The sequence below is a fragment of the Pseudophryne corroboree genome, chromosome 4 (genome assembly GCF_028390025.1).
Source record: "Pseudophryne corroboree isolate aPseCor3 chromosome 4, aPseCor3.hap2, whole genome shotgun sequence".
NCBI lineage: Eukaryota > Metazoa > Chordata > Amphibia > Anura > Myobatrachidae > Pseudophryne > Pseudophryne corroboree.
In genome coordinates, this window is record NC_086447.1 from 322,744,372 (window position 1) to 322,757,903 (window position 13,532).

A 13,532-nucleotide genomic window follows, 5' to 3' on the forward strand; every position below is an offset into this window, starting at 1 on the left:
AAAATCTCCAAAAAGCTGCAAATATAGGCAATGCAAGCAATATAAATACATTTTATTTTATTTATTTTTAATTTCTCTGACGTCCTAGTGGATGCTGGGACTCCGTAAGGACCATGGGGAATAGCGGCTCCGCAGGAGACAGGGCACAAAATAAAAGCTTAAGGATCAGGTGGTGTGCACTGGCTCCTCCCCCTATGACCCTCCTCCAAGCCCCAGTTAGATTTTTGTGCCCGGCCGACAAGGGTGCAATCTAGGTGGCTCTCCTGAGCTGCTTAGAATAAAAGTTTAGTTTAGGATTTTTTATTTTCAGTGAGTCCTGCTGGCAACAGGCTCACTGCATCGTGGGACTAAGGGGAGAAGAAACGGACTCACCTGAGTGCAGAGTGGATCGGGTTTCTTAGGCTACTGGACATTAGCTCCAGAGGGACGATCACAGGTTCAGCCTGGATGGGTCACCGGAGCCGCGCCGCCGTCCCCCTTACAGAGCCAGAAGAGACGAAGAGGTCCGGTGAAATCGGCGGCAGAAGACGATCCTGTCTTCAGACTAAGGTAGCGCACAGCACCGCAGCTGTGCGCCATTGCTCTCAGCACACTTCACACTCCGGTCACTGAGGGTGCAGGGCGCTGGGGGGGGAGCGCCCTGAGACGCAATATTACAGTATATACCTTAGGTGGCTAAAAAGAATACATCACATATAGCTCCTGGGCTATATGGATGTATTTTACCCCTGCCATTTTACACAGAAAAAGCGGGAGATAAGGACGTCGTGAAGGGGCGGAGCCTATCTCCTCAGCACACAAGCGCCATTTTCCCTCACAGCTCCGCTGGAAGGACGGCTCCCTGACTCTCCCCTGCAGTCCTGCTTCAGAATCAGGGTAAAAAAGAGAAGGGGGGGCACGTTTGGCAGCAAATAAATATATTAACAGCAGCTATAAGGGAGTAACACTTATATAAGGTTATCCCTGTATATATATATAGCGCTGGGTGTGTGCTGGCAGACTCTCCCTCTGTCTCTCCAAAGGGCTAAGTGGGGTCCTGTCCTCTATCAGAGCATTCCCGGTGTGTGTGCTGTGTGTCGGTACGCGTGTGTCGACATGTATGAGGAGGAAAATGATGTGGAGGCGGAGCAGTTGCCTGTGTTGGTGATGTCACCCCCTAGGGAGTCGACACCTGACTGGATGATTGTATTTAAACAATTAAGTGATAATGTCAGCAATTTGCAAAAAACTGTTGACGACATGAGACAGCCGGCAAATCAATTAGTGCCTGTCCAGGCGTCTTAGACACCGTCAGGGGCGCTAAAACGCCCGTTACCTCAGTGGGTCGACACAGACCCTGACACAGATACTGAGTCTAGTGTCGACGGAGACGAGACAAACGTAATGTCCAGTAGGGCCACACGTTACATGATCACGGCAATGAAAGAGGCATTGAACCTTTCTGACACTACAAGTACCACAAAGAAGGGTATTATGTGGGGTGAGAAAAAACTACCAATATTTTTTCCTGAGTCAGAGGAAATAAATGAGGTGTGTGAAAAAGCGTGGGTTTCCCCCGATAAAAAACAGCTAATTTCTAAAAAATTATTAGCATTATATCCTTTCCCGCCAGAGGTTAGGGCGCGTTGGGAAACACCCCCTAGGGTAGATAAGGCGCTCACACGTTTATCTAAACAAGTAGCGTTACCGTCTCCTGATACGGCCACCCTCAAAGAACCAGCTGATAGAAGGCTGGAAAATATCCTAAAAAGTATATACACACATACTGGTGTTATACTGCGACCAGCAATCGCCTCAGCCTGGATGTGCAGTGCTGGAGTCGCATGGTCGGATTCCCTGACTGAGAATATTGATACCCTGGATAGGGACAATATTTTGTTAACTATAGAACATTTAAAGGATGCATTACTATATATGCGTGATGCACAGAGGGATATTTGCACCCTGGCATCAAGAGTAAGTGCTATGTCCATCTCTGCCAGAAGAGCGTTATGGACGCGACAGTGGTCAGGGGATGCGGATTCCAAACGGCACATGGAAGTATTGCCGTATAAAGGGGAGGAGTTATTTGGGGCTGGTCTATCGGACCTGGTGGCCACGGCAACGGCTGGAAAATCCACCTTTTTACCCCAGGTCACTCCACATCAGCAGAAAAAGACACCGTCTTTTCAAACTCAGTCCTTTCGTTCCCATAAGTACAAGCGAGCAAAAGGCCACTCCTTTCTGCCCCGGGGCAGAGGAAGAGGAAAAAGACTGCACCATGCAGCCGCTTCCCAGGAGCAGAAGCCCTCCCCTGCTTCTGCCAAGTCTTCAGCATGACGCTGGGGCTTTACAAGCAGACTCAGATATGGTGGGGGCCCGTCTCAAGAATTTCAACGCGCAGTGGGCTCACTCGCAAGTGGATCCCTGGATTCTACAGGTAGTATCGCAGGGGTACAAACTGGAATTCGAGGCGTTTCCCCCTCGTCGGTTCCTGAAGTCTGCTTTACCAAAGTCTCCCTCCGACAGGGAGGCAGTTTTGGAAGCCATTCACAAGCTGTATTCCCAGCAGGTGATAATCAAGGTACCCCTCCTGCAACAAGGAAAGGGGTATTATTCCACGCTGTTTGTGGTACCGAAGCCGGACGGCTCGGTGAGACCAATTTTAAATCTGAAATCCTTGAACACTTACATAAAAAGGTTCAAATTCAAGATGGAGTCACTCAGAGCAGTGATAGCGAACCTGGAAGAAGGGGACTACTGTATATGGTGTCTCTGGACATCAAAGATGCTTATCTCCACGTCCCAATATACCCTTCTCACCAAGGGTACCTCAGGTTTGTAGTACAAAACTGTCATTATCAGTTTCAGACGCTGCCGTTTGGATTGTCCACGGCACCTCGGGTCTTTACCAAGGTAATGGCCGAAATGATGATTCTTCTACGAAGAAAAGGCATTTTAATTATCCCTTACTTGGACGATCTCCTGATAAGGGCAAGATCCAGGGAACAGTTAGAAGTCGGAGTAGCACTATCTCAGGTAGTGTTACGTCAGCACGGGTGGATTCTAAATATTCCAAAATCGCAGCTGATTCCAACGACACGTCTACTGTTCCTAGGAATGATTCTGGACATAGTCCAGAAGAAGGTGTTTCTCCCGGAGGAGAAGGCCAGGGAGTTATCCGAGCTAGTCAGGAACCTCCTAAAACCAGGCCAGGTCTCAGTGCATCAGTGCACGAGGGTCCTGGGAAAAATGGTGGCTTCTTACGAAGCGATTACATTCGGAAGATTCCATGCAAGAACATTTCAGTGGGATCTACTGGACAAATGGTCCGGATCGCATCTGCAGATGCATCAGCGGATAACCCTGTCACCAAGGACAAGGGTGTCTCTCCTGTGGTGGCTGCAGAGTGCTCATCTACTAGAGGGCCGCAGATTTGGCATTCAGGATTGGATCCTGGTAACCACGGATGCCAGCCTGAGAGGCTGGGGAGCAGTCACACAGGGAAGGAATTTCCAGGGCCTGTGGTCAAGCATGGAAACATCTCTTCATATAAACATTCTGGAACTAAGGGCCATTTACAATGCCCTAAGTCAAGCAAAACCTCTGCTTCAGGGTCAGGCGGTGTTGATCCAATCGGACAACATCACGTCAGTCGCCCACGTAAACAGACAGGGCGGCACGAGAAGCAGGAGGGCAATGGCAGAAGCTGCAAGGATTCTTCGCTGGGCGGAAAATCATGTGATAGCACTGTCAGCAGTTTTCATTCCGGGAGTGGACAACTGGGAAGCAGACTTCCTCAGCAGACACGACCTTCACCCGGGAGAGTGGGGACTTCACCCAGAAGTCTTCCACCTGATTGTAAACCGTTGGGAAAAACCAAAGGTGGACATGATGGCGTCACGTCTAAACAAAAAACTGGACAGATATTGCGCCAGGTCAAGGGACCCTCAGGCAATAGCAGTGGACGCTCTGGTAACGCCGTGGGTGTACCAGTCAGTGTATGTGTTCCCTCCTCTGCCTCTCATACCAAAAGTACTGAGAATCATAAGAAGGAGAGGAGTAAGAACTATACTCGTGGTCCCGGATTGGCCAAGAAGGACTTGGTACCCGGAACTTCAAGAGATGCTCACGGACGAACCGTGGCCTCTACCTCTAAGAAATGACCTGCTACTGCAGGGGCCTTGTCTGTTCCAAGACTTACCGCGGCTGCGTTTGACGGCATGGCGGTTGAACGCCGGATCCTGAGGGAAAAAGGCATTCCAGAAGAAGTCATTCCTACTCTGGTCAAAGCCAGGAAGGACGTAACCGCAAAACATTATCACCGCATTTGGCGTAAATATGTTGCGTGGTGTGAGGCCAAGAGGGCCCCTACAGAGGAATTTCAACTGGGTCGTTTCCTTCATCTCCTGCAAACAGGACTGTCTATGGGCCTAAAATTAGGGTCCATTAAGGTTCAAATTTCGGCCCTGTCGATTTTCTTCCAGAAAGAACTGGCTTCAGTACCTGAAGTTCAGACATTTGTAAAAGGGGTGCTGCACATACAGCCTCCTTTTGTGCCTCCAGTGGCACCTTGGGATCTCAACGTGGTGTTGAGTTTTCTAAAGTCACATTGGTTTGAACCACTTTCCACTGTGGTCTTGAAATATCTCACATGGAAGGTGTCGATGCTGTTAGCCTTGGCTTCAGCCAGGCGTGTGTCAGAATTGGCGGCTTTATCATATAAAAGCCCTTACTTAATTTTTCATTCTGACAGGGCGGAATTGAGGACTCGTCCTCAATTTCTACCTAAGGTGGTTTCTGCATTTCACATGAACCAACCTATTGTGGTACCTGCGGCTACCAGGGACTTAGAGGACTCTAAGTTGCTTGACGTTGTCAGGGCCTTAAAAATATATGTTTCCAGGACGGCTGGAGTCAGAAAATTTGACTCGCTGTTTATCCTGTATGCACCCAACAAGCTGGGTGCCCCTGCTTCTAAGCAGACGATTGCTCGTTGGATTTGTAGTACAATTCAGCTTGCACATTCTGTGGCAGGCCTGCCACAGCCAAAATCAATAAAAGCCCATTCCACAAGGAAAGTGGGCTCATCTTGGGCGGCTGCCCGAGGGGTCTCGGCTTTACAACTTTGCCGAGCAGCTACTTGGTCAGGGGCAAACACGTTTGCTAAATTCTACAAATTTGATACCCTGGCTGAGGAGGACCTGGAGTTCTCTCATTCGGTGCTGCAGAGTCATCCGCACTCTCCCGCCCGTTTGGGAGCTTTGGTATAATCCCCATGGTCCTTACGGAGTCCCAGCATCCACTAGGACGTCAGAGAAAATAAGATTTTACTTACCGATAAATCTATTTCTCGTAGTCCGTAGTGGATGCTGGGCGCCCATCCCTAGTGCGGATTGTCTGCAATACTTGTATATAGTTATTGTTACAAAAATTCGGGTTATTATTGTTGTGAGCCATCTTTTCAGAGGCTCCCTTGCGTTTATCATACTGTTAACTGGGTTCAGATCACAGGTTGTACGGTGTGATTGGTGTGGCTGGTATGAGTCTTACCCGGGATTCAATATCCTTCCTTATTATGTACGCTCGTCCGGGCACAGTATCCTAACTGAGGCTTGGAGGAGGGTCATAGGGGGAGGAGCCAGTGCACACCACCTGATCCTTAAGCTTTTATTTTGTGCCCTGTCTCCTGCGGAGCCGCTATTCCCCATGGTCCTTACGGAGTCCCAGCATCCACTACGGACTACGAGAAATAGATTTATCGGTAAGTAAAATCTTATTTTTTTTTAGATAGAGCCCTTTTAAGGCTGTCTGTCTATGAGAACAAAATAGTCCAAATCTAATTTTTCAAGCTCCAACCGGCTTAAGTGTGCCCACAAAAAAATAAAGAAAAACTAGCGTGAACTTACAGCCAGCTGGGCCGAAACTAGGGTATCTGTCACCCGGGGCAAGGCAGTCATTTGGCGCTCCAGTACACACACACACACTGGGTTACACTGCAGTGCTCCAGAACACAGGGTTACACTGCACTACTCCAATACACACACACACACACACACACACACACACACACACACAGGGTTACACTGAACTGCTCCAGTACACACACAGGGTTACACTGCACTGCTGAAGCACGGGTGTGGTTCATCAAATCGACAGTGTCTAGGTCGACAATGTTTAGGTCGACCACTATAGGTCGACATGGATGGAAGGTCGACAGGGTTTCTAGGTCAACATGTGCTAGGTCGACATGTCTAAAGGTCGACATGAGGATTTTTTTATTTTTTTGGTGTCGTTTTCTTCGTAGTGTGACCGGGATCCCAAATTAGTGCACTGCGTTCGCTCGCCATGCTTCGGGCATGGTGCCTTCGCTCCGCTACCGCTTCGCTCGACACACTTTACCGTTCCAATCGTAGTCCACGTGGATCGTTAAGTATGAAAAAAATAAAAAAAATAAAAAAATTTGAAAAACTCATGTCGACCTTTAGACCTGTCGACCTAGCACATGTCAACCTAGAAACCCTGTCGACCTTCCATCCATGTCGACCTAGTGACTGTCGACCTAAACATTGTCGACCTGGACACTGTCGATCTTCAGACCGGATCCCCTCCAGCACATACACACAGGATTACACTGCACTGCTCCAACACACATACACACAGCGTTACACTGCAAGGCTCACTGCTCCAACACACACATACATACACACACACACACACACAGGGTTATAGTACACCACACACACACTTGCTGCACGTGTATTGCTGTCCCTACCTTTCCAGACTTGCAGTGGCAGGGCTGATCTTCTCTGCACGACGCTAACTGAGGATAGCACATGTGTGAAGCGGCGCCTTCTACAGATGTGTGTTTCCGGGTTTGGTCTGCAGATCGCCGGAGCGTCCTGGCGCAGCAGAGCGGGGACAGCAGCTATTCAGTCCTACTTATTGCCTCGCGCCAGCAGCCTCTCTCATTCCGCACCCAGGTTGCGTGCCCCCTTCTTCGTTGTGGCTGTGCAGCCAGATATGCATACTGTACTAAAAACCCAGGCATTAATGAAGTTCTACCAATAAATGGATTTTGGGACTAATTCAGGGTTGATCGCAAAAGCAAAATCTTTCTCTAATGGGCAAAACCATGTGCAGTTCAGGTGGGACAGATGTAACATGTACAGAGAGTAAGATTTGGTGGGTTAAGTGGGCTGAACGCTAAATTGCAGTGTAAAAATAAAGCAGCCAGTATTTACCCTAAACAGAAACAGAAATAACCCACCCAAATATAACTCTCTCTGCACGTTATATCTTCCCCACCTGCAGAGCACATGGTTTTTCCCATTAGAGAAAAATTTTGCTTTTGTGAACAACCCTGAATTAGGTCCTTTATACTGAAAGTTGAGTTGGAACAGAGGGGGTAATTCTGAGTTGATCGCAGCAGCAAGTTTTTTAGCAATTGGGCAAAGCCATGTGCACTGCAGGTGTGGCAGATATAACATTTGCAGAGAGAGTTAGATTTGGGTGGGTTATTTTGTTTCTGTGCAGGGTAAATACTGGCTGCTTTATTTTTACACTGCAATTTAGATTTCAGTTTGAATACACCCCACCCATATCTAACTCTCTGCACAGGTTATATCTGTCCCCCCTGTAGTGCACATGGTTTTGCCCAACTGCTAACAAAATTCCTGCTGCGATCAACTCAGAATTAGGCCCAGAGTGCTGTAAATAACAAAAAATATTGCAGTTTGAAAAAGTAGGCTCAATTACTTTATCCAAAAATAGGACACTAGAAATCAGCACTGGTAAAGTCAACAATATTGTCTTATTTACAAAATAAATAAAATAATAATAATAATCTTGTTGCAGAGTACTTATCACTACATGCAGATATCTCTTTTAATTCTACTTTAGATTGAAGTCATGCATGAAGCAAGTCAAGGCGGGACAAGCAGACCACTAGTAATGAGTGAAAGTGAGGAAAACCTCTGTACACGAAAAAGGTATGGCAATGATAACCAGTCTTTTTTTATACATACATAAGACGTGTTGGCCCGGAGATCATTATTACCTGTTTGTTGGGAGTCAGATGTAAAAGCTTTTTATCAAGGTAATAAAAAGCAAAAAACACCAAACAAGGCATCTCCCACAGTTTCATTAATTTTTGTCCAATTGTAAAAGTCTTTGTTGGAAGGATCCAGGGGAGTGGAAGTACAAAACTGAATGAAAATCCAAAGCGTTTCATTACACTATAATAGCTTTATGACTTCATTGGGGGGATAATGGGGGTAATTCCAAGTTGATTGCAGCAGGAAATTTTTTAGCAGTTGGGCAAAACCATGTGCATTGCAGGGGGGGGGGGGGGGGCAGATATAGCATGTGCAGAAAGAGATAGATTTGGGTGTGGTGAGTTCAATCTGAAATCTAAATTGCAGTGTAAAAATAAAGCAGCCAGTATTTACCCTACACAGAAACAAAATTAACCCACCCAAATCTAACTCTCTCTGCAAATTTTATATCTGCCCCCCCTGCAGTGCACATGGTTTTGCCCAACTGCTAAAAAAAATTCTGCTGCGATCAACTTGGAATTACCCCCAATGTTATTAGGCATGATCCTACATGTTCATGAACTATTACTTCTGCAATATTTATGGGGAAATGTATCATGCCTTCTGAAGATTCTAAAGCCTTCTATATACTGTAAACTTGTGAGCAGGGCCCTCTTACAGCTTTGTCTATTATTACCCAGTTTTACTATATTATCGATTTTTCCCATTTGTAGTGCAGAATATGCTGACACTATGGACCTTATTCAGCATCAATTTCAGTTTTGCTAAATTAGCAAAACTGCAACTGCTTGCGATCAAATGCTGGGGGCCGCCCAGCATGCAAATGGCCGCCAGTGATGCGATCGCAATTCAGCTGCATCACTGAGTAAGATAAGCTCTCCTGCCTGCCATTTTCCCCGTTGCAGCGTCACACGGCTGCCCTGAACCCGCCCCCATTTCAGACATCACGTCACTACATCCACACCCCTGCGATGCCACCCCCCGACCACCCAGCGAAGCCTCTGACTGTCAATCAGGCAGAGGTGATGCAATTACATTAGCTGGCGCTTGCGCACTGGAAGAAAAAAAGGATTTTAATTATCTACTGGTAAATCCTTTTCTCATAGTCCGTAGAGGATGCTGGGGTCCACATTAGTACCATGGTGTATAGACGGGTCCCTTGGGAGCCACTGGCACTTTAAGAGATTAATAGTGTGGGCTGGCTCCTCGCTCTATGCCCCTCCTACTAGACTCCGTCTAGAAACTGTGCCCGTGGAGACAGACATACTTCGAGAGAAGGAAATACACAGACAGTGGTCAGATTCACACCAGCTCACACATAACAAGGCAAACAAAGCTAACCAGCTTGAACAATCCAGCAACAGCTGAACAACCGTACTTAACCAAGTAACAAGGTAGTACCGAACCAAGTAACAACTGCAGGAGAACAAAGCACTAGGCGGGCGCCCAGCATCCTCTATGGACTACGAGAAAAGGATTTACCGATAGGTAATTAAAATCCTATTTTCTCTTACGTCCTAGAGGATGCTGGGGTCCACATTCGTACCATGGGGATGTACCAAAGTTCCCTGTACGGGAGGGAGAGCGCGGAGGCTCCTGCAGAACCGATAGACCAAACTTTAGGTCCTCAGAGGCTAAAGTATCGAACTTGTAAAACTTAGCAAACATGTTCGACCCTGACCAAGTAGCCGCTCGGCAAAGCTGTAAAGCCGAGACACCCCGGGCAGCCTCCCAGGAAAAACCCACCTTACGAGTAGAGTGGACCTTAACAGATTTTGGACATGGCAATCCTGCCGTAGAATAAGCATGCTGAAAAGTGAACCTGATCCAGCGAGAAATCGTCTGCTTAGAAGCATAATACCGAATCTTGTTGGGATCATAAAGGACAAAGAGAGTCCGACTTTCTGTGATGAGAAGTTCTCTCCACATAAATCTTCAAAGCCCTCACAACATCCAAGGACTTTGAGGTAATTGAGGAGTCAGCCACTGGCACCACGATAGGTTGGTTGATATGAAAAGCCGACACAACCTTTGGAAGAAATGGCTGAAGCGTCCTGAGCTCAGCTCTATCTTCATGGAAAATCAAGTAGGTGCCTTTGCAGGACAATGCCCCCAATTCAGACACACGTCTAGCAAATGCGAATGCCAACAGTGTGACTGCCTTCCAAGTGAAAAACTTGACCTCAACCTCCTGTAAAGGCTCGAACCAATCCGATTGCAGGAACTGCAACACCACGTTAAGATCCCAAGGTGCCGTAGGAGGCACAAAGGGAGGTTGGATATGCAGAACCCCTTTCAAAAAAGTCTGAACCTTAGGGAGGAAAGCCAATTGTTTCTGGAAGAAAATGGACAAGGCTGAAATCTGGACCTTTATGGGGTCCAAACGTAGGCCCACATCCACACCTGCTTGCAGGAAGAGGAGAAACCGTCCAAGTTGAAACTCCACCGTAGGAAACCGATTGGATTCATACCAAGACACATACTTTTTCCAAATGCGATGAGAATGGTTAGACGTTACTCCTTTCCTAGCCTGGATCAGGGCAGGAATAACCTTGTTCGGCCCCTGCTGCAGAAGGTCCTCTCGAAGAGGAAGAGGCCTCGGATCTTCCAGCAGTAATTCCAGTAGATCCGCGTACCAAGCTCTTCTTGGCCAGTCCAGAGCAATGAGGATCGCCTGAACTCGTTCTTTTTTTTATTTATTTTTTTATATATTTTATTAGAGAACTGTACATGTCATATAAAACAGAGAATGTAAGTCATACAGAAAACTTGACCAAGGAGAGTGTGAGGTACAAATATGAACAATATGCAGTACAAACAGTACAACTCATTTCACGGAGAGCATAAGCAAGAGTCCACTTGAGTAAAAGGATAAAAAGAGAAGAGAAGAGAAACAAAGACAGATCAGTAGGACAATAAACAATTTCATAATGTACATTCAATTAGAAGGGATGGCTACCTGAGGTGAGTATTTCCAAATTATACCAAGACGTTAATGAAATTGCCTTTCGCAATGAATCCTTGACAGGTAATGGTAGAGAACGAATATGATGTAGGCAGACACTAAAATTTTTTTCAACTCGCTTCTCTTTATTGAGAGACATTTCGAGCCAATCCATTGAGAAGAGGTAAGACACTCTAGGCAGTATAGATAACGTCAGTGGTTCTGGTGAAATCCATTGGGACAATATTGTTTTCTTCACAGCCGCTGACAATTTGGCTAAAAACAACCTATGTCCCAATGTAAGTCTATTCCTTGCAGAAGACACATATATATATATATATATATATATATATATATATATATATATATATATATATATATATATATCCCACAATGCCCATTCAGGGGTCAATGTAATAATAATGTCATACGTATTTTTAATATATTGACCCACCAACACCCAAAATGTATGCACTTCTGGGCAACTCCACATGCAGTGAAATAAATCTGAATCTGGTGCCGCACATTTGAAGCAATTGGAATCTGTGGAAATGCCCATTAATAAGCGTAGTTTTGGGGTATAATATGCTCGGTGTAACAGTTTATAATGCATTTCCATGTAAGATGCAGACACTAAAGTCTTATTAAAATGTGTAAAAGCATTAAGAAGCATCATAATGGGAACATCAGGTAGATCAACGACCCATTTCGCCATACCAGTCTGCAAACCATCCAGATTAATGCGCCGTTTAATGTGCATGTATAACAAGGAGGTTGAGCACCCGTTGTCACTCTTGTTCTTTTTATAAGTTTGAAAATCCTTGGGATGAGTGGAAGTGGAGGGAACACATACACCGACTGGAAGAACCACGGAGTCACCAGTGCGTGCACCGCCACTGCCTGTGTGTCTCTCGACCTTGAACAGTACCTGCAAAGCTTTTTGTTGAGGTGGGAGGCCATCATGTCGATTTGAGGTACGTCCCAAAGACTTGTCACCTCTGCGAACACCTCGGGGTGGAGGCCCCACTCTCCTGGATGGGGATAGTGTCTGCTGAGGAAGTCCGCTTCCCAGTTGTAGAAGATGTGCCGCCTGTCGAAGTCCGTTGTACACAGCTCTTATTTCTAGGATGTTTATCGGAAGGATGGATTCCAGACTTGACCACTTTCCTTGGAAGTTTTCCCCTTGGGTGACTGTGCCCCAGCCTCTGAGACTTGCATCCGTGGTTAGAATGATCCAATTCTGAATCCCCAACCTGCGGCCCTCGAGAAGTTGAGGCATTTGTAGCCACCATAGGAGTGAAATCCTGGCTTTCGGCGACAGGCGTATCCTCTGGTGCATGTGCAGGTGAGATCCTGACCACTCGTCTAGGAGATCCAGTTGGAAGGACTGTTCATGAAATCTTCCGTACTGTAGAGCCCCATAGGAGGCAACCATCTTCCCCAGAAGGCGAATGCACCGATGACCCGATACCCGGGCAGGCTTCAAGACATCCCGGACCATTGATTGTATCACCAACGCTTTTTCTACCGGTAGAAACACCCTCTGCACTTCCGTGTCGAGGACCATCCCTAGGAAAGACAATCTCCTAGTCGGCTCCAAATGCGACTTTGGAAGATTCAGGATTCATCCATGATCACGCAGTCAAGTTGTGAGAGCAATGTTCTGCAACAACCTCTCCCTAGAAGATGCTTTTATCAGCAGATCGTCAGATATGGAAGTATGTTTACTCCCTGCTTGCGTAGGATTGGCATTTTTTCTGCCATTACCTTAGTGAACACCCTCGGTGCCGTGGATAGGGCAAATGGCAGTGTCTGGAACGGTTAGTGACAGTTCAACGGTGCAAATCTGAATGTGGAGGTACGCATCCTTGATATTCAGAGATACCAGAAATTCCCCCTCCTCCAGACCTGAGATCATCGCTCTCAGAGACTCCATCTTAAGCCTGAATTCCCTCAAATAGGGGGTTTAAAGATTTCAGGTTCAATATTGGTCCGAATGAACCGTCCGGTTTCGGTACCTCAAAGAGGTTTGAGTAGTAACCCTTGTTTTCCAGATGAGGTGGAACTGGAACAATGACATTTGCCTTTTGCCATATTTGAATGGCTTCCTGTAGGATAGCCCTTTCTGTCAGCAAAGCTGGTAAACCCGATTTGAAAAATCTGTGAGGTGTGAGTTCTTGAAACTCCAGTCTGTACCCCTGGGACACAATAGCTTGTACCCAGGGGTCCAGGCCTGATGACACCCGGACCTGACTGAAAATTTCTTAGACGTGCTCCCACCTGCCCGATCTCCAGGCTAGGAGGTCCACAGTCATGCTGAGGATTTTGAGGAAACGGAACCAGGCTTCTGTTCCTGCGAACCTGTTGGTGCAGATTTCCTGGATTTTCCCCGACCACCTCTGAAGAAAATGTAAGGAGGCTTGGACTTTTTAACCTCTGCGGTCCGAAAGGACTGCATTGTAGACGTAGGATAAGATTTCTTCGTCGGCAGAGTGGCCGAGGGAAGAAAGGTTGACTTACCCGCGGTTGCCGTGGAAATCCACGCATCCAAT

General features: G+C 46.7%; 1 protein-coding gene across 5 annotated transcripts in view; it reads left to right on the forward strand.

The window, feature by feature from the left end:
• Positions 1-13,532, forward strand: part of MCF2L2 (MCF.2 cell line derived transforming sequence-like 2) — a 1,017,734-nt gene that overhangs the window by 470,340 nt on the left and 533,862 nt on the right. For all 5 annotated transcript variants that reach the window (XM_063916343.1, XM_063916344.1, XM_063916345.1 and 2 more), the window contains exon 15: positions 7,882-7,970. In XM_063916343.1, the coding sequence (XP_063772413.1) occupies positions 7,882-7,970 (89 nt within the window). The remainder of the gene's footprint in view (positions 1-7,881; positions 7,971-13,532) is intronic.